Consider the following 23,293-nt stretch of genomic DNA (forward strand, 5'->3'; position numbering starts at 1 on the left):
ACAAACGAACAAAATCAGCTTGTTACACTAGCAAGTGCCACACCGTTGTAACGGTCCACCCGGGGTGATGTAAGGCAGCAGGCAGGACTAGTGTATAGCTATGAAAAGTGTCGTTGAGGAATATTTATAAGTGTCACTTGGCATATTTAGGTCTGAGTGTCTTGTGCTGGTTCGTCTTCTTTATCTTCACATGGAGACGGTTTCCAGCTTTGAATCAGGTCTATCTGTCGGAATGCTTTGCTTTGACGGCATAACCATATCACATAGCTGGTTCTGAGTGCGGTTTTAGAAGCCACATCCATGATGTTACGTCTCTTTCCACTTGGTACTCCGAGAGCAGCGATGCATCCTTGATCTTCATCTTTTATATCAAACGATTCACTTTAGCAATTTCCAAATATTCACACTAAATCCTTGATCTTCAAGTTTTGATAGATCAATTGCAAATCTCATCCGTCACATCCTTGATCTTCATCTTTTTATAGGAAACGGTTCACTTTAACAATTTCCTAATATTTACATTACATCCTTGATCTTCGAGTTCTGATAAATCAATGGCAAATCTCATCCACCACATCCTTGATCTTCATCTTTTTTTATGAAACGATTCACTTTAGCAATTTTCTAATATTCAAATTACATCCTTGATCTTCGAGTTTTGATATAACATCATTGACAAATCTATGGGTAGCATTTATATTCGAGTGACCAGCTTTCACGCATTTCGAGATCAGAACTGCCCCTGTATGCCCCTTGTATTATAATAATATTGTGCATAGTCAAGGGCATGTCTTAACCGGATGAGACCATTTGAGCCCACAGGGTTCTGATAGACTAAATAAAAAAAATAAATGTTATTAATCATGATGAAGGCATTCAGTTGAACTCGAAATTATCCTGATATTTATTACATCAAAATACTAGTATAAAATGGTTATGAAAAAGTTTATATAATTATATTTGTGACAGTAAAAGTAAGCTTATATTATTGAATGCAACATATCATAATGGCATAATTATAATGGCACTTCAATACTGAACAATTCTAATTTTAGAATCTGCCAGTTTATTATCCGAGTTAAAAATCTAAGACTATGGACTTTCACTTTTAAGCAGAACTTTACCCCGGGACTTCGTTCTCTAAAACACACTGTCAATCATACTTGTTTATCAATCAAATCTAACCACAAGACTAAGCATGGTGGTACAATACACGCTAGATGCATACGTTCATCCACCAACTTTCGCGCCAGCACAAAAGCGCCGCATTCCCTAGATAGTTGTGTACCATGTATAGTTAATGGTACCAGTGCGTGTCGGGAGGATTTAAACAATAACGAGATCTGGGCGACCAATCACAAGCCAGATCCATTTAAAGATGCATTACATCATGGCCAATTTAGTAGGCCAGATTTCCGACAATCTCATCCATAGAAGCTCATAGACAGCTGTGTTAAGCATGTAAACCGCAATCCAAAGTCAGTAGTCCACGTGGGAAGCTAACAAACAGAGGGACGTCACGGTGACTGAAAAGATCAGTTGTGAAAATCTATCAATTGTGCACACATTAATTAAATCAGAGTTTTAAGCTTAAATGTAATAGCCAGAGTATTCATAATTGGCAAGTGGACTACGGAGAAGTCTAGGGTTCTGACAAAACAGGGTGTGTGGACTGCAGTTCAAACTCTATTTGGATTAAGATAATATCATTCTATCTTACTCCTATCTTATATTATCCTTTCTTATATCATATACTGCATCGGTTATTCAGCCGGTTCATCAGTCGTTTCTTCTAACAAAGGCTGTAATTCATCATTGCGTCTTTTAGGCCAACATGCTTCTTGCCAAGACTCGGTAACAACATGATCACAAACCTCCAATTATCAGCAATGTGTCATTTATTTTGAGCCATCCGAATGGCAAATTTCTGAAGATGTAGTCAACCACTGCAATATATAAGAGTTCAATTATATGTTTAAAAATAAAACAAGACAGAATGATTACCCCTGCAAAAATATATAACAAAATCTCAAAAAATCCAAATTTGCGAGCTTTTTGGTTCCAAAAGAGGTCCAAATTACAAATTTCCCCCCCTGAAAAAAGACCACTTTTTCAAAATCCACACCCCAAGAAAATCTTATGTACGGGAATGAATAACAAATCATGTTAATTTTTCATTGTCAAACATGTAAAAAATGCTTTTTGAATGTTTTCATCCCATTTTTTCACACACTTGTCACCAAATGAAATGAAATGGGGTTATTGGAGACCCACTCACAAAGTGATTTAGTTCGCTATTAGGGAATCCGCCAGGGACCCCGTTGACTATTTGTATTTGTATTTATTTATTTTTTTGTGGCTTTTTTCTGCTATTGTATGTATGTTTGCCTGGATTATCAATAAATCAAATCAAATCAAATCAAATCTTGAATATTGTCTTATTTATATACAAAGAGTGAAAATGGGCCATACCAGTTGAAATCCATACAGCCCCTATATGGAAAACATAACCTTCCTACACATTTTGAATTTCAAAAGGAGTTTCCTGAATGGGTGACTCCATTTGAAATTCACACTCCCTGTATGAGTGCTTAAAGTCATCGTCTTCCATAGGGTATATGGATTTCAACTGGAATAGCCCAAATCCAACAAACCTGCATTCAGCGGAATACCAATGACAGTGCCCAATGCAATGAACAAAGGAAACGTCAAAGCGATGCCAAAGTTGATCAGGAAATTAAAAACTGCAAACAAAGAAGCACACAAAACAGATAGAATTACAAATCGTCTCTTTTTTACATGTTAACAAATTTAGGATGGGATGTCTTGCTTTACATATGGGTCTATATTGTATTTATCTCGGAAATACCTAAACCCTATAGACTTCTCCATAGTCCACTTGCCCATAGTGCATAATCTGGCTATTACATTGAAGAATAAAACTCTAATTTGTATTAATTTGTGCACAATTGATAGATTTTCACATCTGTTCTTTTCCATCACTGTACTTCCTCTGTTTGTTAGCTAATTCCCCCTTTTTTACTCGGGCTTTTGCGATCAATAAACTGGTAGATTCTAAAATCAGAATAGTTCAGTATTGAAGTGAATCATTATAATTATGCCATTAAAATATGTTGCATTCCTACGTATACTATACTTTTACTGTCACTGATTTTTTTTTTGCAACCATTTACTAGTTTGATATAATAAACATCAGTATAATTTCGAGTTCAACTAAAGGTGTGCATCTTGATTAATAACATTTTAATTTATCAAAAATCAACTATGGCATAGTCTACCTACACCATCATACCAACATACACCCCCACAACACAAACTGTTAAACTCCCGCAAACCCACACCCCTACATGCATAATGTGTAAGTTGGGGCGTGGATGTGCGGGAGTTCAACAGTTAGTGTTGTGGGGGTGTATGTTGGTATGGTGGTGTAGGTAGACTATGCCATAGTTGATTTAAATTCTTCACACTGATTTTATTTCCTGAAGTTACTTGCTTCACAGAATCAGGTTTCTTTGTTTATATCATATTTCACCCATGCTCTTTAGCGATAAAGATCTGGAAATCCACATTTTTGTAAATAATACATAAGTTTTAATATCATGTTTTTTTACCCAAATAATAAATCCACACATCTTACCAAAACTTAAGGCAGCACTTCCACACAAATAATCCCAGGGTATATTGTACCAGTCGATGATCTCAAATCCAGTGAAGTAAAATATGATGAAAAATGGCCACAGAAACAGCAGATTGAAGAATGAAAGTACGGAGAGAAAAAGTGATACCTGGCCGTAAGTTGCATCTCCAATAAATCTTTTAAATAAAACCTGTTTAAGACAAGATAATATCAATCATTAGATAAATCATTATTATTATGTTATGATGGTCATACCAGGATGTGTGTTTAATAGCAATTATCATTTCTTTTTAGCTATATTAGCTATATGGAAGATATATGTGACCAGCTCCAACAAAACCCGGAAAAAGGCATGTTTCTGAGATATAGGCCTTAAAAGATGACATTCCCATAAAAAAAGTGGACTTTCAAATCCTTGAAAGTACTTATTAAAAAGAGGATTATTTAATCAATAATTGACAGTTGAACTATGACAATCCCTATTAAATCCTGTGTAAGGCAGGAAACTAATTAGCAAATTATTACTAGCAATGTGGCAAAAATATCAAGGTATCATTTACAAAATTATCCATATCTTGAAAAGTATTGATGCTATGTATATAATTTTGGTATCATTTTGAAGCTTTAATATTGTCCTGTGCTTACATTTTTATTCAAATAATGAAATGTCAAAAATACAATACGACTTGTTTTGTCGGAACGAGTCGCATATACTTCATTGACAAACAATGAATTTTAATGAAATTATAAGATAATAGGTAATAGGGCTACACATCCTGCACATGAACATATGAAGAAAGTACAGTTTACCAACCCAAAGTAAACACAATGCAAAACAAGACAACAAATAAACACAATGCTGCACCTATTGCTGACCCATTGACATGATTGTCCCTACCTTATATAATGCTGCACCTATTGCTGACCCATTGACATGATTGTCCCTACCTTATATATTGCAGCGCCTATTGCTGACCCATTGACATGATTGTCCCTACCATATATATTGCTGCACCTATTGCCGACCCATTAACATGATTGTCCCTACCTTATATATTGCTGTGCCTATTGCAGACCCTATTGGCATGATTGTCCCTACCTTGTATATTGTTGCACCTATTGCTGACCTATTGACATGATTGTCCCTACCTTATATATTGCTGCACATATTGCTGACCCATTAACATGATTGTCCCTACCTTATATATTGCTGTGCCTATTGTTGACCCTATTGACATGATTGTCCCTACCTTATATATTGCTGTGCCTATTGTTGACCCTATTGGCATGATTGTCCCTACCTTGTATATTGCTGTGCCTATTGTTGACCCTATTGACATGATTGTCCCTACCTTATATATTGCTGCGCCTATTGCTGACCCTATTGACATGATTGTCCCTACCTTATATATTGCTGTGCCTATTGTTGACCCTATTGGCATGATTGTCCCTACCTTGTATATTGCTGTGCCTATTGTTGACCCTATTGACATGATTGTCCCTACCTTATATATTGATGTGCCTATTGTTGACCCTATTGACATGATTGTCCCTACCTTGTATATTGCTGCACCTATATTGCTGACCCTATTGACATGATTGTCCCGACCTTATATATTGCTGCATCTATTGCTGACCCATTAACATGATTGTCCCTACCTTATATATTGCTGCACCTATTGCTGACCCTATTGACATGATTGTCCCTACCTTATATATTGCTGTGCCTATTGTTGACCCTATTGGCATGATTGTCCCTACCTTATATATTGCTGTGCCTATTGCTGACCCTATTGACATGATTGTCCCTACCTTATATATTGCTGTGCCTATTGTTGACCCTATTGGCATGATTGTCCCTACCTTGTATATTGCTGCACCTATTGCTGACCCATTGACATGATTGTCCCTACCTTATATATTGCTGTGCCTATTGTTGACCCTATTGACATGATTGTCCCTACCTTGTATATTGCTGCACATATTGCTGACCCGTTGACATGATTGTCCCTACCTTGTATATTGCTGTGCCTATTGCTGACCCATTGACATGATTGTCCCTACTTTGTATATTGCTGCACCTATTGCTGACCCATTGACATGATTGTCCCTACCTTGTATATTGCTGCGCCTATTGCTGACCCTATTGACATGATTGTCCCTACCTTATATATTGCTGTGCTTATTGCTGACCCTATTGACATGATTGTCCCTACCTTGTATATTGCTGCGCCTATTGCTGACCCTATTGACATGATTGTCCCTACCTTGTATATTGCTGCGCCTATTGCTGACCCTATTGACATGATTGTCCCTACCTTATATATTGCTGTGCCTATTGCTGACCCTATTGGCATGATTGTCCCTACCTTGTATATTGCTGCACCTATATTGCTGACCCATTGACATGATTGTCCCTACCTTATATATTGCTGTGCCTATTGCTGACCCATTGACATGATTGTCCCTACCTTGTATATTGCTGCGCCTATTGCTGACCCTATTGACATGATTGTCCCTACCTTATATATTGCTGTGCCTATTGCTGACCCATTGACATGAGTGTCCCTACCTTGTATATTGCTGCACCTATTGCCGACCCATTGACATGATTGTCCCTACCTTGTATATTGCTGCACCTATTGCTGACCCATTGACATGATTGCCCCTACCTTGTATATTGCTGCACCTATTGCTGACCCTATTGACATGATTGTCCCTACCTTATATATTGCTGCATCTATTGTTGACCCTATTGACATGATTGTCCATACCTTGTATATTGCTGCACCTATATTGCTGACCCTATTGACATGATTGTCCCTACCTTGTATATTGCTGCACCTATTGTTGACCCCATTGACATGATTGTCCCTACCTTATATATTGCTGCACCTATTGTTGACCCTATTGACATGATTGTCCCTACCTTGTATATTGCTGTACCTATATTGCTGACCCTATTGACATGATTGTCCCTACCTTATATATTGCTGCACCTATTGTTGACCCTATTGACATGATTGTCCCTACCTTGTATATTGCTGCACCTATTGCTGGCCCTATTGACATGATTGTCCCTACCTTATATATTGCTGCACCTATTGCTGACCCCATTGACATAATTGCCCCTACCATAGATATTGCTGCACCTATTGTTGGCCTGACCCCATTGACAGGATTGTCCATACCTTGTATATTGCTGCACCTATTGTTGACCCTATTGACATGATTGTCCCTACCTTGTATATTGCTGCACCTATTGCTGACCCTATTGACATGATTGTCCCTACCTTGTATATTGCTGCACCTATTGTTGACCCCATTGACATGATTGTCCCTACCTTGTATATTGCTGCACCTATTGCTGACCCTATTGACATGATTGTCCCTACCTTATACAAATACAACATGTTTTGAGGGGAAGTAGTCAAAACTACTGGTCCCTCGGTGTTGGATGATTTGACTACTTCCCGACGCATCAGCGGAGGGAAGTAGTCAAATCATCCAACACCGAGGGACCAGTAGTTTTGAATACTTCCCAAAATGGAACATGTTGTATTTGTTTTACTATACCTCATAAATATTTTCACTATCATGCACGGTAAAATCGTAAACAAAAGTCAAAACACACACCAGTCAATGTGCCGATATTTTGCTTACCTGTTTTATTGGTGGATTTCTGTTCAATCAATTAATTTACATTTTCACCTATATTATTCTAATTTTCTTTTTAACATTCCAAAAATAACATTTTGTTTCATAAAACGTCAAATTCGCGTGTTATTATCCATTATGTAATATCGGCAAAATAACTGCAGCAGACGCCATTTTCACGATAAACGCATCTACAGAATCTCTGTTGTGTAGCAAAAATGCTACGTCTGAAGGAACGATGGCGCGCGGGGTCGAGAAACCGTGTGGTAGTAGGGTGCGGAAGTTTTTACTACTTCCCCACAATAAGATGTCTGGATTACCTAATAAATATTTATGAGGTATAGTAATGTATATTGCTGCACCTATTGCTGACCCATTGACGTGATTGTCCCTACCTTGTATATTGCTGCACCTATTGTTGACCCTATTGACATGATTGTCCCTACCTTGTATATTGCTGCACCTATTGTTGACCCTATTGACATGATTGTCCCGACCTTGTATATTGCTGCACCTATTGCCGACCCTATTGACATGATTGTCCCTACCTTGTATATTGCTGCACCTATTGCTGACCCTATTGACATGATTGTCCCTACCTTGTATATTGCTGCACCTATTGCCGACCCTATTGACATGATTGTCCCTACCTTGTATATTGCTGCACCTATTGCTGACCCATTGACAGGATTGTCCCTACCTTGTAAATTGTTGCACCTATTGCTGACCCTATTGACATGATTGTCCCTACCTTGTATATTGCTGCACCTATTGCTGACCCATTGACATGATTGTCCCTACCTTGTATATTGCTGTGCCTATTGCTGACCCTATTGACATGATTGTCCGTACCTTGTATATTGCTGCACCTATTGCTGACCCATTGACATGATTGTCCCTAGCTTGTATATTGCTGCACCCATTGACATCATTGTCCCTACCTTGTATATTGCAGCGCCTATCGCTGACCCTATTGACATGATTGTCCCTACCTTGTATATTGCTGCACCTACCCTATTGACATGATTGTCCCTACCTTGTATATTGCAGCGCCTATTGCTGACCCTATTGACATGATTGTCCCAGCAGCAGTAGTTCCTTTCAACCCTTCTGCATAAGAAATAAGTACTATGCCACCTGTAGAAAGAAGTACTGAAAGCCCCTGCAAGTAACAATAACAATCAATTTAAATGGAAACTGGAACAAAATTCAAAGAAGGCATTGGAAAGTATATATTTGCATTCATACTCTGGCCACAAATATCACTTTCAAATTGTATACTAAAGACCAAAATGAAGGAAGAAAATATAGATATTTAAAAACAATATGAGATGGAATAGTGACCTCATCTAGTCAGATTTGTGAATTGACTCCTTTCACCAAACCAACCAACCCTGCAACACACCACCCACCTGACCAGTACAGGACATGAAGACAGATATAAGATAGAAATATGCTCAGTGACTTCATCTAATCAGATTTGTGAATTGACTCCTTTCACCAAACCAACCAACCCTGCAACACACCACCCACCTGACCAGTACAGGACATGAAGACAGATATAAGATAGAAATATGCTCAGTGACTTCATCTAGTCAGATTTGTGAATTGACTCCTTTCACCAAACCAACCCACCCTGCAACACACCACCCACCTGACCAGTACAGGACATGAAGACAGATAACGTAACCTGTATGCTTGTTGAGTACCTAGCTGTACTCTTTAAAAATGGGTTTTTGTACAAGTATAAGCTCTTTGAGTACAACAAAGTATTCCACAGCTAATATCCTTAATGTGATATTTATATTTCCAAACTTACTCTAGCTGGTAGTAGTTGCAGCCTTTCATGCAGCCACACCCATGACAAGATATAGATGAATGCATTGTTACTGGAAAATAGTGCAGTGACATCAGCAGGTGCTATCAAACCCAATGCATAAACATATAAATAATTGGTCACTGCCCAACATATGCAGAATGAACCGCTTAGTTTGAAAAATGATCGGATGTTGAGGCCTTCTGGTCCGTAAATGGTTTCACAATTCCTGTCAGATGGAGAAAAAAGGTACAAGTGATTATGTGAAAGCATTTGACCAAGTAGAGTACAGAATTATTGTATGTCATTTACTATCACATCACAGGATTTTCCTATACCATAGATATAGAATTCCGCATATATGCCTCTAAACGTTTTTTGGGGCTATCATTTTCTTCGGAAGTGAGGGTCCCAAATTTACAACAAGTCAGCATTAATAAAATTGCTACCCCCTATTTTGGCAACAAACATTTTATGACCCCCCACCATTGATACACCTTACCTCCTAAACAGGCTAAAATTGTATTGAAATCAGTCTTTTTGAATAAAATAAACACACTATCTGTGGTTAACTTGTGACTCCCTACATTATGGTCACCAGAAATCCCCCCCCCCGTCCTTCCAAAGAAAATGATAGCCCCTTGTTTAAAGAGATGAAGACAGACACCTACCATAAAAACATTGTTTTGTGTTAAAGCATCTATGCAGGTGACTGTACATGATTGCAAGACCAATTATAATGTTTTTATGGAGGGTGTCTCACTGTCTGCCTCTTGTCTCTTTGGTAAAAAAAAACACACTCATTTAGAGGCAAATATACTAAGCAAGTAGAGTGAAGTGCCATGCTCAAGGACACAAAGAGCCAGCCGAGCTCAGGCGGACCTCGGATTCGAACCTGTGACCCTTGAATTCACAGTCCAATGCCTTAACTGCTCAGCCATGCTCCCCTCATTACTTGCATGTTATTTACAATTATCTGTAATTAACAAGTAGAAAGTTATGATGTAACTGTAAAAAATAAATCGACATACCTGTGCAGATTTAGAACACCCTCTCTACTTCTTGATTCCCGATTAAAAACTAAAGCACCAATGATAAACACAGGATAACACACAGAAATCCACAAAGTTGAAAACCAGACGTTAAATGAAGGCGCAAAGAAATCTGCGGAATAAGTACTTGTTGCAAATTGTGTTGAGCCAACCCATGATACTGCTATACCGATGACAATAAGCAATCCGGAGATTGTTTTTGAAATTCTGTGGTATCTGGTCCGAGTTTCTGTTGCTATGGTCTCCATTGTTTATTATTTAATTTGAGCTGGTTTGTGATGTGGTTTTCACCATGTCTTCAAGTTGAACTCATCTTGCATGTTTGTTGTTATGTTATAGAAAAGATCTGCAATGAAAAAAGAAGTTTTTTTTTCAACTTTCTGGTATGTAAGGTAAAAGATATATGTGACCAGCTCCAACAAAACCCGGAACAAGTCGCCAGACATGTTTTTGAGTTATAGGCCTTAAAGGCCCTTTCAGTGATTTCACAAAAACAAATAAAAAAATGGAAATTTGTCAGAGTTGCTTAGAAATAAAGAATAAGTCTACAGAATTTCATTAAACCACTTTTCCGCTGAATACATCGACAATTTAGTCAAAAAACAGAAGTTTTAGAAAGGTTTTCTACTTCAACTCATATCGACTCGAGAAAATCGAGATTTTCGTACAGTGCGCCACCAATCGACTGGAAAAACTTCCTAGTCCAGTGTTTCTAACACGGGGAAGTAGAGTCTAAATTGATTTAAAACAGACGCTAATTTTTGTAGTAGAAAACAAAATAAGCAATTAAAGGTCACCGAGGCAAACTAACGGTCAATTCAAATATGAAAAACAGTTAAAAGTGTGTATTTTGTTTAAAATAGTGGCTACTGATGTAATAAGTAGTAGAAACAATACGCAACGCGTGTTGGTACGTGGAGAGTGAGCTTCTTTCGATCTCGAGTCGGACTTTTTGTACTGTCAGTATCAAAAGTCCAGAATCATGCAAATGCTTTATTTTGTCTAAAATACACGGCTTTCGACCGAACCACTAGCAGGCTATGTTAGCACATCTATGCCAATTACAAAGGTACCAAAATCTGAATTTTGATGAATTTTACGATCGTCCGGATGAGCAAATCACTGAATGGGCCTTTAAAGATGACATGCTCATAAAAAAAAATTTGGAATTCTCAATTTCATGGTATTTGACTGTGGGACAAAGTGGACTTTAAAATCCTTGAAAGTACTTATTAAAAAGAGGTTTATTTAATCAATACTTAAAAGTTGAACTATGACAATCCATATTCAATCCTATGTAAGGCAGAAAACTAATTGGCCCATTACTCGGAATAACAGTTTGGAAAAAATATCAAGGTATCATTTACAAAATTATCAATATCTTGAAAAGAATTGATGCTATTTATATAATTTTGGTATCATTTTAAAGCTTATTGTCTAGTGCTTACATTTTTATTCAAATCATGAAATGTCAAAAATGTGACTTGTTCCTGATTTTGTCAGAGCGTGTCACATATAATTATAGTATAATATAGATATATAATTTCATTACATTATCTGCATTAGCCACATGTAACCATCTTTAGTTATCTCCACCTCTATTAGGGGCTGTGCAATCATTATGAACCCTGGTGGGAGGGTAAAATTGGGGGGCATGACATTTTTGGCCAGCTGAAAGTGGGGGAGGGGGCAGGCAATTTTGGCAAGCCAAGCGGAGGGGCAAGCAATTTTGGCACACATTCTTGGGGCACCTTTTAAAGAAAACACTAAAAAGGATTAGGAATACAGTATAGAAATGCTTAAATAATCAAAATTTGGCATGTGCAAGGGGAGGCAAAGATTTTTTGGCAGGCAGAAAGGGGGAGCAAGCGATTTTTGGCAGGCCGAGAAGGGGAGCAAGTGATTTTTGGCAAGCCGCTTGGAAATGTTACCCCCCCGGATCATAATTATTGCACAGTCCCTTAATAGATACCTCTACTTACAATGGGTTATATTTCCAGTTGAAATCCATACGCCCCCTGTGGAAGACATGACCTTAATCTCCTACACAGGGAGTGTGAATTTCAAATGGGGTTACCTGAATGGGTGACTCCATTTGAAATCTACACCCCATGTGTGGGAGATTCAAGTCATGTCTTACATGGGGAATGAATTTCAACTGGAATAGCCAATATTCTCTGCTATCCACTAGACAGCCATAATTTTATTAAGCAATGTTCAGTAAATGTAATATAGCTTTTATCATGTTTATTATGCTATCTTCAGTAGATAGCTATGTTTACATTGTGCTATCTTCAGTAGATAAACTGTAGTTCACAACTTCCTTTTTTTTTAGTACAACGATACATTTATTATCAGATATTAGATAGATATGCTTTCATTATATCATCATCATATCTGTTTTCCTTATACTATCTTCACTAGATATCTATACTTTATTATGCTGTCTTTAGTACAATGCAAAGAAACCAGTTGGAAGACAAAAAAGGAGAGCAGTAACAGGACCCCCACCACTGATCATGATCAGACTTTTATCTGCAACAGTCGGACCTGTCTGTCCCGCATCAGCCTCATCAGTCAGCAAGCATGCAGTACGTGGCAAGCATGGACAACAACCTTTAGATCTTTGTTAGTGAAGCCAAGACAAGAGTACATGTAACTGCAGCCAATATGTGCTAACATTTTCCAACTTCCAATTTACTTGACGGGCTTAAATGGTACATTCACATTATGTGGACATGTCCTTAAAAACTTTTACCCCCGAATAGCCAGTATCGGGGTAATAAATTTTCTTTCCCTGATCTTATTTTCACATAACACAATCAGCAGAGAGCTCCAACCAAGACATGTGTGATAACCGTTGCCCTTCTTCCCTGCTGACAGTGGTATTTGAAAATAAGATCTCGGAAAGAAAATTTATTATCCCAATACTGGCTATTCGGTGGTAAAAGTTTTTAAGGGCATTTCCACGTAATGATGTTATCTGTTATCTGTTTCAGCATTTGCTACCCACTTAGTACTACAGACACCTGCTCAGTTAACCCAGTGGCATAGCATGAATGCGATGGGGGAGGGGGCACAGCGCCTGATAGCGGGTAACTGTCCTTTTTCAGCAAGTTCAAATGGGATTTTCACTTCGATTGGGCCGTGCCTCTCATATGTTGCTACTCAACTGGGTATAACTATGACTGGCTACTAATGGGGTGTATTCTATCATGTATGTTGTATGCATACATTGATACTAGGTCTAGGCCTATTTATATGCCATTTTTAATGATTATGAATATGGTATGCTCAAGTGATAGAAAAAATTGATCAAGTTTCTTACTACATAAAGCCCGATGACTTAAAGCAAGATACTATTGACTTCTGACTCATTCGAATTATGAAAGCAATTATTCAGACAGACATTTCATCATTAAAATGTGTAACCATTTTATTTCTTGATTTTCAATATTGTTTAAACATCACTACATTATCATGTATGTGCAGTGGCGTAACTACAGGGGGGGTGGGCAGAGGGGGAAACATGCCCTGGGCACCACCCTTAGGGGGCGCCAAATTGACCAATTCAGCATCGATTATGCGCCCCTCCAAGCGATGAAAGTCAAAATTTCAGCACAAAATCAATTGAAAGAACATTTTAAGACCGATATTCAACCTCTAGTAACTAAATTTATTAGTTGTAGGCCTTATTTGTCCAAAGTTGCGCGCGCAGAACGCGCCATTGTTTCAAGAATTAGGAGTGCCATGGGGGGGTGTGTGTGTGTGGGGGGGGGTAGGAGCGCCAATTTTGTTTCTTGCCCCAGGCGCTACCAACCCTAGTTATGCCACTGTATGTTAGGAATTATTACAATTCATATGAAATAGTAACACATAAAATCACATATTTTCAAATATCACAAACTCTCTACAATATTTTCAAGACTTTCATTGGTTTGAAGCACTTTATTTTTATAACTATACAAGTCTCATTAATGCTTTTGTCTCTACTGCTCTCAAAAGACAAAAACACTTTTAAAACATGTTTGTTTTAACTGAACTGAACTGAACTTTTCAGTGCTTTATAGCGGAAAACAGAAAATCACTGAAATCATCAATTTGTAACACAGATTTTAAATTTTGTAACACGGAGAAATCGTGGCTTTATCCTAGACTACTGGGTTTTAATTTACATCTATCAACAGACAGAAAATACAAATTTGATGTCTTTGTCAAACGACCCAATCTGCAAAAAGTTTCTCATGGTATAAGATATCACAAATTTTTTGTAGTAAGTTGGTGGAGGATACTGTGGATCACAAAGTGCCAAATTTTACAGTCCATGAGTCTCTCCACTGAATATATCAGCTCCTATGAAGATCCCACGTTCCATTCTATCAGTGACTCCAACTCTATACTGTTTACTTCCTTCGTAGAACTTGTGGCACAGGTAATTGTTTGATTTACCAATATACTCTGAAAAATTGGGCGCATCTTCGACATTATCTGCAAATACAACACTGCCGTTATGTAAAAATCCACATTTTTCAAGTCTATGCAAGTCAGGTACATAAGCTTCCTTCTTATGATCTAGAAACACCAGGTCAAGTGTTTCTATATTATAGTTGTGGTGCAGTTCAGGAATAACATCTTCAGTGTATCCAACAACAACTGTAACCTGTCATGAATACATAATAAAATGTTAATGTTAGCAATAAAAAATAAACAAATACAATCTTTTAACAAATAAAATGCAATGTACTTTCATGTACTTTTAAAACCTGGTGGTCACTTGATTACAAAAGTGCTATTGACAAAAGTGCATTGACATTCAGCTTCATTTCTGCATTTTTTTTACCACTTATTCCGTCATCACTGTTGCTATCACCTCAATTTAGCACATCAGCCATCTTGCCCTGTTTGTGAGGGCACTATAATATGTGTGCAAATACCACCTAAATCCTGGACTTGGGTGGTTTTTGGATATCACATGCTCAATAGATGCTCGTAGAGGGTGGATTTGTGTTATTCTTTTATACATATGATAGGTCTATTTATAAGCAACAATTTCCCATGCTTAACTCAATTTGGCCAAAGTATGGACTTGGGTGGGTTTTTCTCCTCCAATACCTATGCTACCATTTAGTTATAACATATAGGTCTGCTTTGAGGATTGATTAACATACATGGGTAGCACTTTTATATTCGATCAAGTAATTTTCATACCAATTTTTCCACCAATTCAGTAAATCAATCGACTATCCAACTGACTGATTGATATTGATAAGTTGGTTGATTGACTGATTGATTAATTGCTTGATTGATTGACCACATGATGTTAAATCCTACAAAAAAGGGGTTTCAATACATACCTTGTCTCCAAAGCCTGCCCTGTTGATAATCTTCTGTGCGATCTCAGCACTCTTAGGGTTAGCTTCAACCGTAATAAGCTTTCCATCTGATGGCATGTTCTGAGCGATGATTATGGCAGAATAACCAACAAATGAACCAAGCTCTAAGGTTATCTTGGGCTTTGCTTCTTGCACAACTTTAGCTAAAACTGCACCTGAAATAGTTGATGCAAAACAAGATGAATAACTGCCAAATTGGAACATGTTTTTGCATTTGTGTTATATTGTTAGAGAGCTATTGAGAGGTCCATCATTCCCTGCATCTTGAGTAGGTGTGTCCATGGTCAGATCAAAGAATACTTTGGTCAGATAGTGAAAGTTCTGTCCCTGGTGTAAGGGTTTTCACAATGTTCATCTTAACAACAGGCACATGTAGGGATGTGGGGTGTCTGTGTGGACTGTGTTGATGTCCAATGGTGGACTTTTTGTGGGGTACAACACTCTCAAAAGGTGGACCAACTTGCCAAAAAAGTGCCATTTTATATCAGATTTGTAAATCTTTACAAGAAGATCAATGGATAAAATCTATAAAATAGCTCACCTTTTTGATCACCAATAGCCCATGTCCATTCATAGTTATAGCAGTAATCATCAAATGCCACAAGTACGCTGTCCGGATTGCCTTCCTCTGAACGCCCTTCAACGTAATTCCATATTCTGTCTTGTAACGAGCTCCAGTATATAATGTTTCTTACTTTGGTGAATAATCCATAGTACACCCCCTGACGTTCTGGTAGATTTAATTTCCAGTATATTGCTTTCTTTGATTTGTATTGATAAAGTAAGTAAAGTCCCGCAGCCACTGCAATGAGGGCGCCTTGTTGATCCATGATTTTTCTACAAGTATATCAGAAAAAGAGGATTATTTAATCAATAATTGACAATGGACTTTCATTAATCCTATATTCAGGACCTGTGTAATTTGAAGTTTTCTGAATTATATGTGACCATCCACCACAAACTGGTCGTAAAGTCGGCATTTTCCATTTTGAGATAAATCAAAAACAGTATAATTATGGATTTCTATGTAAAATATATTAGGAATTTGACCTTTGATGAACCATAACTTCACTTTCAGATGTCCAATGAAGCTGGTTGAGGTGTCATTTTAAAGCTGAAAGTGAATTCTTTCAAAATCTGCAATAAACAGAAAATGACCTAGAGCCGATTTTACTACCACTTTGTGGTGGATGGTCACATATTTACACAATATTTGAACATCCAAAGAACTGATGGTAAATTGTATCATATTTGGAAAAGTACATGTGCATCAAACATCTGGCATTATGTAACTCATACAAAGTTTCTTGTCATTTGATTGACCAATTACTATTAATTATTTCTGCTATTTTAGTGGCCAGCTGCAAAAGGACTATTGCACTCCATTCGAGTGCATAGTCATTTTTTCATTGCACTGACATGGAGCTACCATAGCAACGCTGACAGACGCGCGAGCATAGGCCTATAGTGTGAGATTTCCACCTCGACTTGCCAATTATAGGTGCGGGTGTTGCTTTTAAAATAATTATACATTTAGATTTTTTTAAATTTATTTCGTTTTCCTTGTGATTTATAAAATTAAGCCTTGTTGAATGGAACAGTCCATATTCACTAGGATCCACAACATGCTCATCTATCAGGGCACAGTTCTTTAACCCCAATACATTTGTACATTCATTGAATGACCTTTGAAGATTTGGGTACAAAAACTCATACTCTGCAACTTGAGGTCAAATTTTGCCCTCTGATTATGTAATTGAGGTTATTGGACTATGTCATTGGGATGAGGCTATTGTGGTCCACAGTGATTTGACCTCATGAAAATATTCTTACCATTGAACTCATAAACATTCAATATTTGTATACTATTTCATAGAAAGCTTAAAGGAGTATTTCGTGACCCTAGCATCCTCTTTTTATGACATTTTTCAGTACATATCCACGAAAAAAAGCATATTCCCAAAATTTCAGTTGATTCCGATTTTATGCTTATGAGTTATGCATGATTATGTGTATTACACTGCTCCATAACAATACGTTGTAATTTCGTTCTGGTGCACCAGAACGAAATTCAAATTTCATGATATCTTTGCTAAACGAATTAATCTGCAAGAAATATTTTGTACATAAACATTATGTAGCCAGAGTATTCCAGTGATATAAAAATCTCAACTTTTTTTGAGAAAAGTGGGGATGAGGCTGTGGATCACGAAGTGCCCTTTAACTAGCTTTATTAATCATTACAGCTAATTCAAAATATCAAAAACTCAAATTGTATTGTTGAGGGGTAAGTGCAAGTAGGCCCTTTCTGAATAGCTGCCCTTTAGATATTTGACCATTTCTGTATAATGTTGTATACATCTAAAAAGAATCACACCTGGCAGCTATTGCATGCACATGCAGGTACATCCTTGCAAATATCCCTATTTTGTCTATAATAATAATTTTGACAGTCACATCACAACAAATGATAGTGCAAAATGGTAACCATAATGTGCAATTTCCATCAAATTTTAATTATGTTATTCTATATTCAAAATGCTGAACTAATATTAGTAAGGTTTCTATCAATTTTAAGCCAAAAAACAAGGTAAAATGATAGAACCCCATTGGCTATAATTTTGGCCATATAATATGTGACCATCCACCATGAAATGGTAGTAAAGTCGGCTCTAGATCATTTTCTGTGTATTGCAGATTTTGAAAGAATGCATTTTCAGCTTTACAATGACACCTCAATCAGCTTCATCGGACATCTAGAAGTGAAGTTATGGTTCATCAAAGGTCACATTCCTAATATATTATACATAGAAATGCATTACTGTTTTTGATTGTATCTCAAAATGGAAAATGCTGACTTTACGACCAATTTGTGGTGGATGGGCACATATTGAGTTTGAATGTGGGACTTAATGTCTGAATTCCGACATTATGTCAAAATTTCTCCATTGACCTGAAAAACACAACAAATTGGGCCGATTTCATTTAGTTGTACGTTGGGACTTGTGTAAACATATGCCAAGAAAATAGGTTAAAAAAAAACCAATTTCATATAAAGATCTTACACTGTGGCTCTAAACAATCTACCCTAAAAGTACCTGTAAATAGAGATGGCCGCCTATCTGCTGTGTCCTAGCAGGACATCAGTCAATATGAGACATTCTTAAACACCAATTTCATTGGTTCTTACCCATGTGATATGACACGATATCACACGGGTCAGCGCGTGTGCATCAACGCGATACGCGTGCTCGCTATTTGAACCAATCAGGAGGCGCATAGCAACAACAGGACTGATCAATTTTAAGCCCTAGGTAGTTCCTTATAAAATGTAGGATTTAATTTGATTAAAATTTGTAATATATTTATGAAATTTCTATTTGAATTGAAGTGTTTAAGAATGAGAATAAAGGTGATATTGTGTCATCTATTATTATTTGGCGTAAAACAACTCGGCTTCGTCTCATTGTTTTACTTAAAATAATGATGTCGCCCGTGTTATTTGAGATGATAGATACACTCCAGTGGCTAAAACCAATACCTTTATTCTCTAAATATTAAATGCAAGGATCCAGAGGATACATGCCTGAGATGTATATAAAAGTACCTAATTATATAAGTAGCACTTTTTGCTTACCTGTTCAGTCTTGTATCCCTGAATTTAAGTCACTGTCTTTGGATGATGATAATAATACCCATACTGTAACAAAACAAAGTGTGCAGAATCAGCCAGTATCATCTGAACAATCATGGTTTGAAAGACAAAGTTATACACTTTTATATTAAATTTTTGATTGTATTTTTAATACATTCAATAGTAATATCAAAATTAATAAAAAAATTAACTAAAAATATTCATTATTGAACTCAAACAACAACAAAAAACAGGTGTTGGTTTGATCTATTGGCCATAACTATAATAACCATGTGAAAGTGGTATATCCATGTATACAAATTTAACCAATAATTCATTAGAAATTGATTAAATAATCATCATAATGATTATTAAATATTTTTATGGTGCAATCTTACCTAAGTGCAGTAGCATAGCCAGTGGTGGGGGCAGAGTGACAAAAATGAAAGAGCAAAGTGCTCCTCTTGGGGCAGAGTGCCTGGTTGAGCACAACATTCATCCAAAGTCATCTTTCTGTGCCACTAAAAATGGGGAACAATCTTCCAATCTCATCAGGTCTAGCACTTCACTAGCAGTGTTAAACTAATTTCAAAGTTTCCAAACCAATTTTTTTGGGTAAAATGAGTCAAGTGTAATTTTAAACACTTAAAATGAAAATGAATTAAGTGAAAACACTTACCATTGCTGTCACCATTTACTTTCATTGTACTATCTTCAGTAGATATCTATATTTTGCTATCTTCAGTAGATATATCTCTACTTCATTGAACTATCTTCAGTAGATGGCTATATTTTCATTATGTTACCTTCAGTAGATATCTATATTTTCATTGTGCTATCTTCAGTAGATATATCTCTACTTCATTGTGCTATCTTCAGTAGATATCTATATTTTCATTATGTTACCTTCAGTAGATATCTATATTTTCATTGTGCTATCTTCAGTAGATATATCTCTACTTCATTGTGCTATCTTCAGTAGATAGCTATATTTTCATTATGTTACCTTCAGTAGATATCTATATTTTCAATTATGTTACCTTCAGTAGATATATCTCTACTTCATTGAACTATCTTCAGTAGATGGCTATATTTTCATTATGTTACCTTCAGTAGATATCTATATTTTCATTGTGCTATCTTCAGTAGATATATCTCTACTTCATTGTGCTATCTTCAGTAGATATCTATATTTTCATTATGTTACCTTCAGTAGATATCTATATTTTCATTGTGCTATCTTCAGTAGATATATCTCTACTTCATTGTGCTATCTTCAGTAGATATCTATATTTTCATTATGTTACCTTCAGTAGATATCTATATTTTCATTGTGCTATCTTCAGTAGATATATCTCTACTTCATTGTGCTATCTTCAGTAGATAGCTATATTTTCATTATGTTACCTTCAGTAGATATCTATATTTTCAATTATGTTACCTTCAGTAGATATATCTCTACTTCATTGAACTATCTTCAGTAGATGGCTATATTTTCATTATGTTACCTTCAGTAGATATCTATATTTTCATTGTGCTATCTTCAGTAGATATATCTCTACTTCATTGTGCTATCTTCAGTAGATATCTATATTTTCATTATGTTACCTTCAGTAGATATCTATATTTTCATTGTGCTATCTTCAGTAGATATATCTCTACTTCATTGTGCTATCTTCAGTAGATAGCTATATTTTCATTATGTTACCTTCAGTAGATATCTATATTTTCAATTATGTTACCTTCAGTAGATATATCTCTACTTCATTGAACTATCTTCAGTAGATGGCTATATTTTCATTATGTTACCTTCAGTAGATATCTATATTTTCATTGTGCTATCTTCAGTAGATATATCTCTACTTCATTGTGCTATCTTCAGTAGATATCTATATTTTCATTATGTTACCTTCAGTAGATATCTATATTTTCATTGTGCTATCTTCAGTAGATATATCTCTACTTCATTGTGCTATCTTCAGTAGATATCTATATTTTCATTATGTTACCTTCAGTAGATATCTATATTTTCATTGTGCTATCTTCAGTAGATATATCTCTACTTCATTGTGCTATCTTCAGTAGATAGCTATATTTTCATTATGTTACCTTCAGTAGATATCTATATTTTCAATTATGTTACCTTCAGTAGATATATCTCTACTTCATTGAACTATCTTCAGTAGATGGCTATATTTTCATTATGTTACCTTCAGTAGATATCTATATTTTCATTGTGCTATCTTCAGTAGATATATCTCTACTTCATTGTGCTATCTTCAGTAGATATCTATATTTTCATTATGTTACCTTCAGTAGATATCTATATTTTCATTGTGCTATCTTCAGTAGATATATCTCTACTTCATTGTGCTATCTTCAGTAGATAGCTATATTTTCATTATGTTACCTTCAGTAGATATCTATATTTTCAATTATGTTACCTTCAGTAGATATATCTCTACTTCATTGAACTATCTTCAGTAGATGGCTATATTTTCATTATGTTACCTTCAGTAGATATCTATATTTTCATTGTGCTATCTTCAGTAGATATATCTCTACTTCATTGTGCTATCTTCAGTAGATATCTATATTTTCATTATGTTACCTTCAGTAGATATCTATATTTTCATTGTGCTATCTTCAGTAGATATATCTCTACTTCATTGAACTATCTTCAGTAGATGGCTATATTTTCATTATGTTACCTTCAGTAGATATCTATATTTTTATTGTGCTATCTTCAGTAGATATATCTCTACTTCATTGTGCTATCTTCAGTAGATATCTATATTTTCATCATGTTACCTTCAGTAGATATCTATACTTTCATTGTGCTATCTTCAGTAGATATATCTCTACTTCATTGTGCTATCTTCAGTAGATATCTATATTTTCATTATGTTACCTTCAGTAGATATCTATATTTTCATTGTGCTATCTTCAGTAGATATATCTCTACTTCATTGTGCTATCTTCAGTAGATATCTATATTTTCATTATGTTACCTTCAGTAGATATCTATATTTTCATTATGTTACCTTCAGTAGATAGGCCTATCTATATTTTCATTGTGCTATCTTCAGTAGATATATCTCTACTTCATTGAACTATCTTCAGTAGATATCTATATTTTCATTATGTTACCTTCAGTAGATATCTATATTTTCATTGTGCTATCTTCAGTAGATATATCTCTACTTCATTGTGCTATCTTCAGTAGATAGCTATATTTTCATTATGTTACCTTCAGTAGATATCTTTATTTTCATTGTGCTATCTTCAGTAGATATATCTCTACTTCATTGTGCTATCTTCAGTAGATATCTATATTTTCATTATGTTACCTTCAGTAGATATCTATATTTTCATTGTGCTATCTTCAGTAGATATATCTCTACTTCATTGTGCTATCTTCAGTAGATATCTATATTTTCATTATGTTACCTTCAGTAGATATATCTCTACTTCATTATGCTATCTTCAGTAGATAGCTATATTTTCATTATGTTACCTTCAGTAGATATATCTCTACTTCATTGTGCTATCTTCAGTAGATATCTATATTTTCATTATGTTACCTTCAGTAGATATCTATATTTTCATTATGTTACCTTCAGTAGATATCTATATTTTCATTGTACTATCTTCAGTAGATATATCTCTACTTCATTGTGCTATCTTCAGTAGATATCTATATTTTCATTATGTTACCTTCAGTAGATATCTATATTTTCATTATGTTACCTTCAGTAGATAGGCCTATCTATATTTTCATTGTGCTATCTTCAGTAGATATATCTCTACTTCATTGAACTATCTTCAGTAGATATCTATATTTTCATTATGTTACCTTCAGTAGATATCTATATTTTCATTGTGCTATCTTCAGTAGATATATCTCTACTTCATTGTGCTATCTTCAGTAGATATCTATATTTTCAATTATGTTACCTTCAGTAGATATATCTCTACTTCATTGTGCTATCTTCAGTAGAGCTATATTTTCATTATGTTATCTTAAGAAAATATCTATATTTTTATTGTTATCTTCAGCAGATATATTTCTACTTTCAAAGT

The 23,293-nt window shown here is 35.7% G+C and overlaps 2 protein-coding genes across 2 annotated transcripts in view; both read right to left on the bottom strand.

Moving 5' to 3' along the window:
- Positions 1-874: 874 nt before the first annotated feature.
- The window catches only part of LOC140165919 (solute carrier family 35 member F4-like), a 47,516-nt gene continuing 25,097 nt past the window's right edge, over positions 875-23,293 (bottom strand). Inside the window, exons 3-8 of the mRNA XM_072189262.1 lie at positions 10,163-10,529; positions 9,135-9,360; positions 8,352-8,477; positions 3,659-3,848; positions 2,655-2,744; positions 875-1,946 (exon numbers count right to left, since the gene is read on the bottom strand). Of these exons, the coding sequence (XP_072045363.1) occupies positions 1,867-1,946; positions 2,655-2,744; positions 3,659-3,848; positions 8,352-8,477; positions 9,135-9,360; positions 10,163-10,431 (981 nt within the window). The 5' untranslated portion in view covers positions 10,432-10,529 and the 3' untranslated portion in view covers positions 875-1,866. The remainder of the gene's footprint in view (positions 1,947-2,654; positions 2,745-3,658; positions 3,849-8,351; positions 8,478-9,134; positions 9,361-10,162; positions 10,530-23,293) is intronic.
- Positions 13,956-16,409, bottom strand: LOC140165917 (catechol O-methyltransferase-like). The gene is made up of 3 exons (XM_072189260.1): positions 16,118-16,409; positions 15,538-15,731; positions 13,956-14,843 (listed from the first exon to the last, which is right to left on the bottom strand). The coding sequence occupies exons 1-3, from the start codon at positions 16,404-16,406 to the stop codon at positions 14,499-14,501; spliced, it is 828 nt and encodes a 275-aa protein (XP_072045361.1). The 5' UTR covers positions 16,407-16,409; the 3' UTR covers positions 13,956-14,498.

The sequence above is a fragment of the Amphiura filiformis genome, chromosome 12, assembly GCF_039555335.1.
Source record: "Amphiura filiformis chromosome 12, Afil_fr2py, whole genome shotgun sequence".
Lineage (NCBI taxonomy): Eukaryota > Metazoa > Echinodermata > Ophiuroidea > Amphilepidida > Amphiuridae > Amphiura > Amphiura filiformis.

Coding starts and splice junctions, on each gene's coding strand:
- LOC140165917 (XM_072189260.1), bottom strand. CDS start 16,406: ATGGATCAACAAGGCGCCCTCATTGCAGTGGCTGCGGGACTTTACTTA. Junction 15,732..16,117: donor GGCTATTGGTGATCAAAAAG/GTGAGCTATTTT, acceptor CAACTATTTCAG/GTGCAGTTTTAGCTAAAGTT. Junction 14,844..15,537: donor GGGCAGGCTTTGGAGACAAG/GTATGTATTGAA, acceptor TATTCATGACAG/GTTACAGTTGTTGTTGGATA.